General features: G+C 41.9%; 1 protein-coding gene across 1 annotated transcript; it reads right to left on the bottom strand.

Moving 5' to 3' along the window:
* Nucleotides 1–10,064: 10,064 nt before the first annotated feature.
* LOC141614175 (uncharacterized) lies at nt 10,065–11,463 on the bottom strand. Its single transcript, XM_074432931.1, has 3 exons — nt 10,966–11,463; nt 10,342–10,405; nt 10,065–10,105 (listed from the first exon to the last, which is right to left on the bottom strand). The coding sequence occupies exons 1-3, from the start codon at nt 11,461–11,463 to the stop codon at nt 10,065–10,067; spliced, it is 603 nt and encodes a 200-aa protein (XP_074289032.1).
* Nucleotides 11,464–12,649: the final 1,186 nt, after the last annotated feature.

A 12,649-nucleotide genomic window follows, 5' to 3' on the forward strand; every position in this document is an offset into this window, starting at 1 on the left:
AAGACTTTCTGGTGGCCTGGGATGAAGAAAGAAACAACTGAGTTTGTGACTCGATGTTTGACATGTTAGAGGGTTAAGGGAGAGCAGCGACGACCATAAGGTAAGATTCAGTCTCTTGAGGTACCTGAGTGGAAATGGGAATCTATCTCTATGGACTTTATAGTGGGTTTGCCAAAGAGTCAACAGGGTAACAACATGATATGGGTAATCATTGAACGTTTGACTAAGTCAGCTCATTTTATTTCGATGAAAGATACTTGGACCAAGATACAATTAGCTTTGGCTTATAGGAAGCATATGGTTCGTTTGCATGGGGTGCCTAAGGATATAGTGTTGGATAAAGATGCGAGATTCATATCACGGTTTTGGAGAGAGTTGTAGGGTTTGATGGGAACTACCTTGAAGATGAGTATTGCTTTTCATCCTGCGAAAGATGGATAGGTTGGATCTAATTGGGTTTTCTTATAACAACAGCTACCACACGAGTATTGGGTGTCACCGTTCGAGGCTTTGTATGGGAGGAGGTGGAGGAGTCCGATTTGATGGGATGATAGAGCTGAGGTAGTGGTTTTAGGACCACAGATGGTACAGGAGTTGATAGAACAAGTTAAGCTGATCAGGCAAAAGATGAAAGTAGCCCAGGATCGATAAAGGAGTTATGCAGACTTACACCGCCGTGACATAGAGTTTCAAGATGGAGACAAGGTTCTTTTGAAAGTGTTTCCTATGCGCGGGGTTATGAGGTTTGGTAAGAAAGGGAAGCTGAGCCAGGAGTTCATCGGACCATATGAGATTTTGGATCGTGTGGGTGAGGTTGCTTACCGGTTAGCGTTACCGGCGGCTTTGGATAGGGTGCATAATGTGTTTCATATGTCGCAGTTACGGAAGTATGTGAGCGATCCTTCACATGTGCTAGAGGTGGAGAACAATAGAGTTGGATGAGTTATTGTCTGATCTTGAGGTCCCAAAATAGATTCTTAATCTCAAGGTTCGGAAAACTAGGAACGGGGAAACAGTGTTGCTTAAGGTTCTATGGTCTAATCATGAGGTTAAGGAAGCTACTTGGGAGGCGGAAGAGGCTATAAGAGAGCGGTATCCGTCTCTTTTTTATCAGGTATGTGTGGTTACGGGGACGTAACCATGTTTATTTTAGGGGGGGTAGGATATGATCGCATAAGGTGTTGGTTTTGGTACAGTTGTTAGTTGCTTGAGTCGGTTTGAGTTTTAGTTGGGAGTTTTGTTTTTAGTTTTTAGTTGCGTTGTTATGTCGTGGTTGAGTTAGTATGTTTTGTTTTTATGTATGGGTTATCCTTCGGGCACGAAGTTCTTTTTAAGGAGGGAAGACTGTAATATACTACGGTTTTCTATGTCTATGGGTACTCTATCGAGTGGGACTTACTCTGTCGAGTAAGTATGTTTTTATACAAAACAGTAGTCTGTCTGATGGGTACTCGATCGAGTATATGTGACACTCGATCGAGTAAGGGGCACTTGATCGAGTAAGTCACTTACTCGACCGAGTAAATTGGTCTTACGGGTTGTTTTAGCCGGGTTTTGTTCATAATGCGTGATTAGTATTTAAGGGTTTCCGTCACTTTCTTAATCACTTTTACTTTTCTAAAAACTTTTCAAAGATAGAAAACAGTTACGTTGCCTTGTTCTTCGCGTTATTATCAAATCCCAAAGGCTAAGGTTGTCGGATCGTGTAATACTACGAATGTTTTGAGTTATTATTGTGATACCTTGTGATGAGATTGGTATGATTGATAATCGTAAATGGATAATTATGTTATCATAATTTGGATGGCGCATAGTTATGTGGATGTTTATAAGTGTTGTGGTAGTAGTTGTGGGCGAACTTCGGGACGAAGTTCATTTTAAGGGGGGAAGACTGTAATATCCCGTATCTTGATAGTAATTTATGATAATAATTTATGTAATTTAATAATTGATTAAAAGGCATTTCTAATAATAATTACAAGTAATACGTTAATTAAATAATAAATTAAGTATCCAAGTTGGGAATTGGGCTTAGCTAATAATTGAGTGTTGGGTCGTGTGCCATTGATAGTTGGACCGAAACTTATTACTTTAGTATGAGTGTGATCGGGATTTGTATCGGGAATTAATATTAATATAATATGGAAATAATAATATGTAAAGGTAATAATAATTATATCAATAATAATAATAATAATAATAATAATGTTATGGCAATAATAAAAATTAGTAAATATAGTATGAGGAAATCCTATTTATGGTAAGACTAATAATATATGATAATAATAATAATAATAATAATATAATATAATGGTAATAATATTAATGGCAATTCCTATAATAATTAGAATAAGGTAATTGTTGTAGTTTCCTAATTGACCTCATATTCTCTCCAAATCTAGACTATAAATACCATGATAGCAGAAACATAATTCATAAAAATAGAGGAAGGAGTTTTCGAAGACGGGAAGAGCGATAAAGCGATAAAAGTTAAAGATCGTCTTAACTAATGTTTATATCGTTTTAATTAATTTAAGTTATCATTAATACATCGTATGGACCATCGTAAACCGTGCCAATGATATTAGTAGTTGCCCTTGACCGTAGTGACTCCAGTAGGACCAACCGTGGCCTTTGTCGACCACCGTAGGTGGCGGTTTGGGCGTCTTAATCAGGTGGTGCTGTGAACCTTAAGTCGGGGATTGTGGTTTGTATAGTCGTCGACGTGACCTGGGGTTTGGGTGGTTGGTATTGTCAGCAAGGGGCGGTTCTAGTGGTGGTGTTAGGGTGGTCAGAGGTGGTGGTTGGTACAGTGGTTGTCGTGGGAGGTGGTTGTTTGGATGTTTGTGTAGTGTATAGGGTGTGTGTCATTTCTGGGTGGTTATGGGTCGTCATGAGGGGTTGTGGCTGATGGTGGGACCACCGTGGGTCAAGGTAGACCACGGTGGTGGCCACTGGCTGTCAGGGTGGTGGTTTGGTTGTCTAGTGTCGGGTTTAAGGGGGTTGTTTAGGGCGTGAGTTTGCGGGATGGTGGTGGTGCTTTGACTAGTGGCCATTGGTTGTAGGGGTGCGTTGTGTCGCAGGCTATTAGTGGTTGGGTTAGGTGGAGTCGATCGGGGCTGGTGGTGGTCGTAGGTAGTAGTTAAACGGTGTTTGTTGATGTCGGGTTTTGATAAATTGGTAAAGGTTGGGGTGGTCGTTTCTAAGGCTCGTATTTTGGGCCGAGTGTGGTGGTTTTGTGGGTGTTGGTCAGTCGTGGTGAGTTGGTGGTCACGATGGGGCTGTGATGGTGGTGTTGCCGTGGGTATGTCGGGTTGTTTTTGGAGGTGTATGTGTGGGTGTTTGTGGTAAGTTTTACACGGGTTAAAGGGGGTTATACATGGGTTTTGGGTTTTGTCTTATGGGTTTGGCTTTTATTTACTTGAGTCGAGTTTTCAAGTTGGGTTTGACTCGGGTTTGTATTTGAGTCGGGTTTTAATATCGTGGACCTTTAATAATTATAATAAATAATTAATTTGAATAATTAATATAATAAAAGGAATAAGCAAATACAAATAATTGAATTATAATATTTTGTTAGCTGACGCTTGTGAAGAAATTATAATCAGGTCAGATTGCTTTAATTATTTGGATTGCTTAGGCTGCTTAATTGGAATCACTTGCCATGTAGGGATAAATCCTACTCAACTCTTATTCGATAATGTTTGGTATAATGGATGGTTTATGTTAATGTGGAACTGATCATATGTGAATTGTATTGGTTGAAATTATCGTAATTGTTGGATGGGAGAATTATATTGCACATGTTGATTGATAATATCATAATTGTTGGAAGGGTGAAATATAATGATTTGTGTTGGTTGATATTAATAATAATGATGAGGTGATTTGGATTGTGATCATGGGTTGTGAATGTGATTATTGTGAAAACCTGTGCGACAGTCAGTTTGTACGTTGTTGAGGGAGTTTGTACATTGGGGTGATGGTAATATGTACATTGTGAGGGAGGGGTACTATTACATATTGGCGGTACGTTGTTAAGGGAGGGGTACCAAAGTATTGTGAGCAGTTGTTAAGGGAGGTGTGCTAAGTCAAGGAAAGGAGCACGTTGTCAGGGGGTTGTGCAATGTAAAAAGGAAATTGGATTGCTATCGTATATTCTTGTTGTTAGTGTGTATTCCTACTTATCCTCGCGGTTGACCGTGTATTCGTGAACACCTGTGATGAACCATAATGGGGAGCAGATTTGACAGGTACTAAAGATTAGTTGACTTGGGAGCTTATGGGAATGCGTGAGGAATTGGCCAGTCTACCTAGAAGTCTAGCTCACATAGATTATTTAATCACTTATTTATTTCCGCTGCGAGTTGTAATTATTTTATATTAAGTTTTAGTTGGTTAAGTTGTAATAAACATGTAATCATTAAGTTTTAATTTAAAGTACTTTGGTGAGTTGGACTTTGTTATTCACTACCTCGGGAAACCGAGATGGTAACGCTCTCATTTACTTGGGAATGTCTAGCCAAAGGCTCCTAAATAAATGGGGGTGTTATATATCGTCGTGTTCTTTACGCCGTTGAGTTCGTCGTGTCAAGGGTAAGATCCTTGTATAGTTTTTATATTGTTTCGTTGATTTTGTTTAAAACCCTAATTGGGTAGATTTGGGGTTTTGGGAGTATAATGTTGATTAGATGGTAATTATATGAATATGTGATTATAGGAGAAGGTTTCGTAGAGAATCAATATTGATTAGTTGCTTGTGACGTTCTCGTGATTGCTTATTCCAGGTAGGGTTTCCCTACTTGGTTATTGATTACATAGTTGTTGGTTAATGTCGTTGATTCATATCGTATTGGAATTTGGTAATTGGTAATTATTATTGTATAATGTGGTTGGTTGTATAATTGTCTGTGGTTCTCGAGGTGCGTCCTCGGCTGAGTGGAGTCACTTGCGGGAGTAGCTTCACGCCATTGATTCGCCCTCTGTGGAGCCCGTCACAGAAGGGATGTGCACACTAAAGAACATGGGTTATCGCTCGGATGAGATGAGCGGGGCTTAGGTGGGAACGACTGCGATCCCCCACTGGCAGTGTGAAATACTTGTTGCGATGAGTATTCTAGCAGGACTATAGACTTTAGTCTGTAGTCAGGTGTGTGGAGTTTTGATGGAGATTGGGTGATTTGTGTATTGTATCTGTTGTATTGTTTTTGTGTAATCAGTAACTGACTCCGTTTAAGTGTTTTGAAAACTGTGGTGATGCATTCGGGGATGGTGAGCAGTTATTGAGCAGGTATGAAGATGGATGCGCATGGGATAGCTGGGTTTAGTCACCACGAGAAGTCTAGAAGTCTTCTACTGTGTCTTGAACATTTATTTACTTTAGTTGGTTTGGCTTTTTGGAACAGTTGTATTTTCATTTGACAGTTTTGGTGTGGACATGTATTGCTTTAAATTTATTTAATAAAGTACGTTTCTTTATTGTTTATTTGATATACATTGCCTCGGGTAACCGAGATGGTAGCATCTCCGTGTATTAGGTGGTCCTGGTAAGGCACTTGGTGTATAGGGGTGTTACACTAATTACCCATATTACACATACTAATTACTAACTAATTAACCATAACAAACCCCTCAAAAGTTAGGGTTAAAATAAGACAAAAGAGATAGGTGGGATTTCGACTTAAAAAGGTATATCGGGGATTTGGTGGAGGTTGCATTTTCAAATCCAAGCTTGAAGGTCATGGGAGAGCCTTAGGGAATATTCTAGAGAGAGGAGGGAGTGTTTGGCGTGACGAAGAAGAAGATAGGAAAAGATTTTGATTATGGATAAGAAAGGAATCCGAAATAAGTCTTATCGGGGACTGACGTGTCGCACTCGGTTGAGTAGCGAGTTCACTCGGTCCCAATAATAGATTGAGCACCGAGCTTACTCGACCGAGTGACCTCTACTCGGTCGAGTACTAGTCGTACGCGTCCGAGTGCAAGCCATATGATCCGCTAGAATCCTTACTTGGTCCAGTCTAGGTCTTACTTGGTCTAGTGTACAGTCATCCTCTACTTTTCGAGTAGATAAGGGCCCTCTCACGCATATCAAGGGTCCTTTGTGGGTCCCAAAATATCCGCGTATTACAATTTGCGGGTTTTGAGGGACTAGTGTATAATTGAGCAATATATATTTTAGTATGTTCATATAGGTGCCGTATTTGTGAGGAACCGATTTGATTGATTGGTTCTTGTTGTGAAGCACTCTTGATTGTTGCTAACTTTGAAGAATTGCTAAAAGGTAACGACTTTCTCTACTCAATCCTTGGGATTGTGTGTTTATGTGTTAATTATGGTTGTTATTATAACTGTGACAATGATTCTTGATATTATCATGATGGTTATTGCTGTTACATGGATGAGATATTGTTATGAGATTAAATTGGCATTGAACTTTGTTGTTGAGGGACCGGTACGGGTAACCGGGTTCCTTAGGCGACGTCGTACGCGGAAGGCCACCCGTTGAGTCTCCCCTTGTGGACCCGTCACAAGGGGATATGCACGTTTATGATCCGGGGAGTGTATATGGTCGAGCACGTTCGCCGTGTGATTTGAGTACCACTTGTTGCCGTGTGATTTATAGCACGCTTGTTAGAGCCGCCTTGTGATTTGTAGCAAGCGCCCGAGTCCATGTTTCCTTGTCAATCATATGTGATGAGTATTGTCTTGTTGGTCTTCTATGTTGGTTGTAACTTGAGATTTTGGGAGTTGGCTATGTTGAGATCGTTGGACATTGTATATTGTTCATTGTCAGACTTTAGACTTTTGAGATTTACCTGTGTATGGAATTTCTTTACTTAACCATGTGGTGACTTGTTTGTTTCATGTGTCTTAAACTCTTTCAAAACTATGTTATGTTTCCTTAAAAAAAAACTATGTTATGTTCATATCCATAATTTTCAAATAGTAAGTGTAAATTATGTAATTCCCTGAAATCGGGATTCCTTTCATTATGCAATATATATAGGATACAAGGTGCTAGTCTATTGCCTAAATACAAGGAGATAATCTCTCTAACTATATAAATAATATACCTTAAGATATATACAATAACTAAAAGATATACATAAATATTTACTAATACTCCCCCGTAGTCTAAGCGGGAGAAGGACGAACGTTAAGGCTAGAGCGGAACCTTGTAAAGAGATGCTTGGGAAGACCTTTGGTGAAAATGTCGGCATATTGGTATTCGGCCGGAACATGGAGAACATGGACTTTCCCAAGACGTACCTGATCGCGAACAAAGTGGATGTCAATTTCAATATGCTTGGTTCGCTGATGCTGAACAGGGTTGCCTGACATGTATACAGCGGAGACATTATCACAATAAATTAGGCTAGCTTTCGAAATGGGAGCATGAAGTTCTAGAAGCAAATTCCGTAGCCAACTAGTTTCGGCAACCGCATTAGCAACACCCCTGTATTCGGCTTCGGCGCTGGATTTAGATACGGTAGCTTGACGCTTGGTGGACCAAGAGACCAAGTTATCTCCAAGAAATACACAGTAGCCGGAAGTAGACCTTCGTGAGTCGGGACACCCACCCCAATCAGCGTCTGAGTATGCAGTGAGTTTATGGGTGGCTGACTTTGTAAGAGTAAGACCATAGTCAAGTGTCCCTTTAACATAACGTAGTATGCGTTTAAGAAACTGAAAATGAGGCTCGCGAGGGGCGTGCATAAATAAACACACCTGTTGGACCACATAGGTGATGTCGGGTCGAGTTATCGTAAGATATTGCAAAGCCCCGGCTAGGCTCCGATAGAGCGTGGAATCAGCTAGCAAGGGACCCGCTGTTGAGCTCAACTTCGACGCGGCTTCAACTGGTGTCGACACGGGGTTACAGGAAGACAATGAAGCACGGCTTAAGATATCATGGGCATACTGATTTTGAGAGAGAAACAGCCCATTGCGACTGGGTGTTACCTGTATATCGAGGAAGTGGTGCAATCTCCCAAGGTCTGACATTGCAAATTCCTTCGATAAATCATCAATAATGCATCGAACTAAGGAATTGCTAGAGGCAATAAGAATAATATCATCAACATATAAGAGCATGTACGCCATGTCAGTGCCGTGTTTATAAATGAACAGTGATGGATCACATACACTGCTACAAAATCCCTTTGATATAATGAAGTTGGCGAACCGTTGATACCAAGCCCGAGGGGCTTGCTTAAGACCATAAAGAGACTTACGGAGCCAACACACATGAGTGAGGAATTTGGGATTAATAAAACCAGGGGGATGATGCATAAATACCGTCTCATTTAGATCCCCATGTAAAAAAGCGTTCTTCACATCTAATTGGTGAATGGTCCAAGACCGAGTTACAGCAAGACTAAGTACGGTACGAATCATAGTTGGTTTGACCACCGAGCTAAACGTTTCATTACAATCAATCCCGACTTGTTGGCATTTGCCATTGACTACTAGGCATGCTTTGTAGCGTTGAAGTGTGCCATCGGACTTAAATTTGTGACGATATAGCCACATACAGCGAATAACAGGGGCACTAGCGGGACGAGGTACAAGTTCCCAAGTATGATTATCAATTAGAGCACGATACTCGTCAGTCATGGCGGCATTCCAGTGTGGGTCCTGGAGGGCAGCGTGGGGGTTTTTGGGAAGAGGGGAGATGGGAGATGGGAGATGGGTGTGTCGTGGGTTGCAGCTAGGACACGAGGTTTAAATATCCCGTTCATAGCTCGACTGGTCATACGATGGTCCCTAAATGAGGATGGAGGTGGGTCAGGCGAATGGTGATGTGGGCTGGGACCAGAGCGTGAGGGAGGTGGGGATGGTGGGGACTGGTTATTGGGAGGCATAGGTGGCGAGTTAGGGGTTGTGTAAAGGGGTTGGATAGGGGAAATGGGAGAAGCAGGGGAGGCGTGTGGAGGTGTGTTTGGGTAGTTGGGAGTCGTGGCGGGGGGGAGGGGGGGGTCTGGGTACGGGGAGAGTGAGGGTGGTCAGGTGTTTGATCCATGCTGGGTTGAGTGGGTGTGAGGAAGGCGCCAATGAGGGTAGGGCTGAGTTGGGCATTGGTTTGATCCCGTGTGGCTGAGGGCAATGGTTGAGCGAATGGGAACACGAATTCATCGAAGGTAACGTGACGAGATATAATTATTTTACCTGTGGATAACTCAAGACCCTTGTAACCACGGAATTCTTGGGGATAGCCTAGGAAAACACATTTGGTGGACCGAGTAGCTAATTTGTGAGGTGCTTTGGCGGATAGATTAGGATAACAGACACAGCCGAAAACACGAAGGTGAGAGTAGGAGGGATTTTTGTTGAAGAGGGCGGAAGTTGGTGTGCGGAAGTTGAGGATTTTGGTGGGCAAAATGTTGTGGAGGTGGACTGCGGTGTGCAAGGCGTCGACCCAATAGGTAAGTGGGACGGACGCGTGGTGTAGTAAGGCGAGTAAAATTTCGTTTATGCGTCGAATCATGTGTTCGGCCTTACCATTATGGGACGATGTTTGAGGACACGAGAATCGAAACACAAGACCGTGATGGTCAGCAAAGTTTTTAAATTCATTGTTATCGAATTCATGGCCTAAGTCACATTGAAAGCTTTTGATAGGGCGATTAAATTGTGTAGTGACGTATTTTTTGAATTTGAAGAATTTGGAAAATGTTTCGGACTTGAATTTTAAAGGGTAGACCCAAACAAATTGTGTGAAGTTGTCAATCAATATTAAATAATATTTGTAACCAGCTGTACTTTTGACCGATGAGGTCCACAAATCGCTATGAATAATATCAAAAGGTGCAAGAGTAGTAGATAAGGAATCGGAAAAAGGCAATCCTTTGTGTTTGCTTATTTGACATGAATGGCATAAAGTAGAATTCGACTTGCTATTACAATCAATACGAGAATTCGACTTTAATAAATTAAAAATGGAAGCACCCGGGTGTCCTAAACGGGAGTGCCAAACATGAGACGAGAAAGCTAGAAGAGTGGGACTGGACTCGGTGGATTTGGACGAGGCTGACACGGCTGACACGGAGTAGAGGTCGCCATTACTGTTGCTCCTCAGAATCAGATTCCCATTCGCTAAATCCTTCACAGAAAAACCACGTGGGTCAAACTCAACTGAAACATTATTGTCATTGGTAAACTGTCTTACGGAGATGAGATTTTTAATAATTTTCGGTGTATATAAGACATTGTGAAGGTGAAGGGTTCGGTTTGGTGTGGCGAATTGTGTGTGGCCTGAACCGTGTACTGGAATACTAGCACCATTCCCGACATAAATAGATTTAATCGTACTAGAATTGAGAGGGGAATGAAACATACCTGCGTCCGCGCTAAGGTGAGACGATGCTCCCGTGTCCATGTAGAACGGACCATGACCATAGGGCTATAAATTAAATGCATTAAACGCTTGCCCGAGATCGGTTAATTGAGCATCCTCAGTTGCAGCTACATGAGCTTGTCCATAGCCTGCTTGTTGTGACCGATTGTTACTGTTGCTGGTGCGAGACGAAGACCTGGGGGCAGACGTCTGTGGAGCAGGCCACGGCTGCCATGGTGATGTCCACCCTGGGTAGGTAGGGTAAGGACACAGCGGAGGGGTCCACTGAGATGGCCACCCCGGCATGGGTCCCCACATAGACGGAGGAGCAGTCGGAGTGGGTTGTTGTTGTTGTTTTGACTGACGATTACCCCCACCCTTCTGCCCGCGTTTTCCACCGTGAGGACGGTTGCTTCGAGGCTGGCTGGACTTGGGTGCATCATCCCAGGTCCGAGAGTCGGGGGGGTATTAGGGGTCACTAGGGCCGCAGGTTCTTCACGGCTATCGTGACGGTGGTTCTCAAGCTCGATCATACTACGGGCCGTTTCAAAATTGGGAAGGGTTTGGTTAATATAAGCCGCAACCGTGTCATACTCTTTGGATAAGCCACGAACCAATTATAATACCAAACGCTGATCAGAGACAGCAGCGCCGACATCCGACAATGCTACTGATAACTCTTTCAAACGTTGACAGTATGCATCAAAATTAGGAAACTTATCGAGTTTGAGATTGATAAACTCATGCTCGAGACTTGCGGCACGGGCTCCTTTGTTGTTGAGAAAAATATTCGCAACCCGATTCCAGGCTTCACGAGCGGTGGAGTCGCGTGAGAGAACACGGGGAAGGAGGTCGTCTGACATTGTGCCATATATCCATTGTAAAACAATGGCATCGACCTCGGACCACGCCTCATACAACGGGTCCGTCTTTGACGGAGCGGCGGTGCCGTCGATATGATGCAGAACCTTATATCTGCGAGCATGTAGCGTAAAAAGATCGATCCACAAAGAGTAGGAGACCTTAAGACCATCGAGAACACGGACCTTGTTTTGAATATTGGTCACCTTGTATACCGGATGGAGGGACAATTTGGGGGGTTCAGATTTGCCGTCAGTGGCCATGATAGCGTGAGGCTAGGCGTGACGACGGAGGCTAAGGATTGTGTAGTTGCCGTGAGCAAGAACCACAATTAGGTTACCGCTCTGATACCATGTAAATTATGTAATTCCCTGAAATCGGGATTCCTTTCATTATGCAATATATATAGGATACAAGGTGCTAGTCTATTGCCTAAATACAAGGAGATAATCTCTCTAACTATGTAAATAATGTACCTATAAGATATATACAATAACTAAAAGATATACATAAATATTTACTAATAGTAAGAAGTCCATTAGAGGATAGTAAGAAGTCCATAAGAGGATTTCAAATATTTGAGATAATATCTTTACGTTTATTTATATTCGTATTCATTAATATAGTGTATTTTTTACCCGGGGCTGAAACTAGTCATTTACAACTAAACCTGATAAAATTGACCTGGACCGGACCTGAGTTTAATTTGACCCCATAAAATCAAACCCGAATATTTATTATTGCGCACTGATTATTATCCATAAATAATTTTGACCGTACTTGACTCAAAATGATGAACGCAATCCTATTAACCCGTTTATCAGGTAATTATTTCAACGGATAACTATTTGGCGAAACAATTGTTTATTCATATTCATGCAACCCAATTCATTACAAGGTAAGTGGGCACATGCCAAAGGCCGAGCTTAGGACCACCAAACGGAGTACAGGCAATGTTGGTTGTAATGCAGCCTTAAGCAATATTCAATGTCGAGTGCCTATACTGTGGTCAAGGCTCAGAATCAGGCATGTGAGTTGTGATTCAAATGATGCTTTCTTATTCATGCATGCTCCTCGTTACTTCAAATTTAGAGTATGTTATTTCTTACATAATTTCGAATCTTTTATTCGACTCTTCGTTACTCGATAAACCTTGACTCACTGCACTCACATATGACTCAGGGATCGCTATTTGGTAATCGGTACCTTGCTATTAGAACTTAGTGTAAGATTATTGGTACTGTTGAGATCAGTGGCGGAGCCAGGATTTTAAGTCAGGGGACACCAGCGGGGACAAAAGGAGAATATTATAAGGGGACCTCAAAAAAATTCGAAAATTTTAAGACAAGACTCATTCAAGACTACCAATAATCTACCTTAATCTTGACAAAGTCTTAAGTTGAGTTTTGAAAATTCCAAGACTCAACTTAAACTCTACATAATTGTATT

The sequence above is a fragment of the Silene latifolia genome, chromosome 11 (genome assembly GCF_048544455.1).
Source record: "Silene latifolia isolate original U9 population chromosome 11, ASM4854445v1, whole genome shotgun sequence".
In the NCBI taxonomy this organism is placed as follows: domain Eukaryota; kingdom Viridiplantae; phylum Streptophyta; class Magnoliopsida; order Caryophyllales; family Caryophyllaceae; genus Silene; species Silene latifolia.

Excerpts from the sequence above, each read along its gene's own strand:
- LOC141614175 (XM_074432931.1), bottom strand. The coding sequence starts at position 11,463 with ATGGCCACTGACGGCAAATCTGAACCCCCCAAATTGTCCCTCCATCCG. Across the intron at positions 10,406-10,965 it reads CTGTCTCTGATCAGCGTTTG|CCCTATGGTCATGGTCCGTT; the intron begins GTATTATAATTG and ends TTTAATTTATAG. Across the intron at positions 10,106-10,341 it reads TCACCTTAGCGCGGACGCAG|GATTTAGCGAATGGGAATCT; the intron begins GTATGTTTCATT and ends TTTTCTGTGAAG.